The sequence below is a fragment of the Zootoca vivipara genome, chromosome 17 (assembly GCF_963506605.1).
Source record: "Zootoca vivipara chromosome 17, rZooViv1.1, whole genome shotgun sequence".
Taxonomy (NCBI): Eukaryota; Metazoa; Chordata; class Lepidosauria; order Squamata; family Lacertidae; genus Zootoca; species Zootoca vivipara.
The window spans coordinates 22,680,830-22,682,071 of NC_083292.1; the positions used below are offsets into that span (position 1 = coordinate 22,680,830).

The 1,242-nt window shown below is 67.0% G+C and overlaps 1 protein-coding gene across 1 annotated transcript; it reads left to right on the top strand.

Moving 5' to 3' along the window:
* The first annotated feature begins 200 nt into the window (after positions 1-200).
* Positions 201-983, top strand: LOC132591377 (atherin-like). The gene has a single exon (XM_060269825.1). It carries the CDS (start codon positions 201-203, stop codon positions 981-983), a length of 783 nt encoding a protein of 260 aa, XP_060125808.1.
* Positions 984-1,242: the final 259 nt, after the last annotated feature.

A 1,242-nucleotide genomic window follows, 5' to 3' on the forward strand; every position in this document is an offset into this window, starting at 1 on the left:
CACACTGACTGGCAGACGTTTCAGGCAAAGACTCTCTCCCAACCCTACCTGGAGATGCTGGGGATTGAACTTGGGGCCTAAACAGATGCTCTAACCACTGAGCTGTGGTGCTCTCCACATATAAAGTAAAACAAGCTTCCAGCCTTCAAGGATAATGAGCTGAATGAAACAGGAACACGGAAAGCAGCTGCCTTCTACCCATGGCCCCTCCAGCTCAGTGCTGCAGACACGGGCTGGCAGCTGCTTACCACTTGGAAACAGGACCGAGCTCCCCAGATTTCCCCTCCCGCTGCCTGGATCCCCAAGATCGTCCCCACCACCACGAGCCTCGCCGGGCCCCTCACCTACCGCCGGTGCCGCTGACTCGCCGGGCCGCCCGTCGAGGCGCCGTCGCTCCGCCGCCCTACACGCGCCCCCGGCGGCTCAGCCAGGCCAAGGCGGCCAGCAGCGCCAGGGACGTGGCCAGGCCGGTGCCGGCGGCGGCGGACGCCCGGCGGCCCCGCGCCGCCTTCCTGGCCGCCGTCCGCGCTTGCAGCTCATCGCCGATGGCCCGCAGGCGCGCCGCCGTGAGCTGCGCCCCGGAGACGCGCGCCCGGCCCGGGCTGCTCTGCGCGCAGAAGCAGGCGGCGGCCGGAGGGCGGCCGGGCAGCGAGGAGGCGCACGACGGGCACATGGTGGCCAGGCCCGGCGCCCCGCCGCCCTCGCCTCCGCCGCCCTCGCCGCCCAGCCCAGCGCCGCTCGCCAGCCCCGAGACGCGCCGCCACGCCAGCCGATGTGCCGCCGCTGATGCCGCCGCCGCCGAGGCTGCTGCTCTTCCCGCTGCTGCTGTTGAGGCTGCTGCCGCCGCGGCTGTCAGTCTGGCGCGGAGCGTGGCGCGCTCGGGCGTCACATGCTGGCTGAGATCATCCTCCCCGACGGGGCGGCCGCAAGACGGCGGCGAGGGAGAGACGCGGCCGAGGAGGGAGGGAGCGAGGGAGGCTTAACTCTTTCGGGGCAACCGCCTCCTCCCTCCTCTAGTCCTCTTCTCTCTCTCTCTCTCTCCCGGTCATCCTTCTTTTTTTCTTCCTTCCTACTCTTTCTCTTTCTCAACTATCCCTTTCCCCCTTCCTTTTCTTTCTCCTACCTGTCCTCCCGCTCTTACGCCTTCTTTCCACCTGCCACCTTCCTTGTTTTTCTTTCCCTCTCACGGACAGCTGTGTTGCTCCTCTCATTTTTTCCTCCATAGGAGCCAACTTCTAAGGG

Coding starts and splice junctions, on each gene's coding strand:
- LOC132591377 (XM_060269825.1), top strand. CDS start 201: ATGGCCCCTCCAGCTCAGTGCTGCAGACACGGGCTGGCAGCTGCTTAC.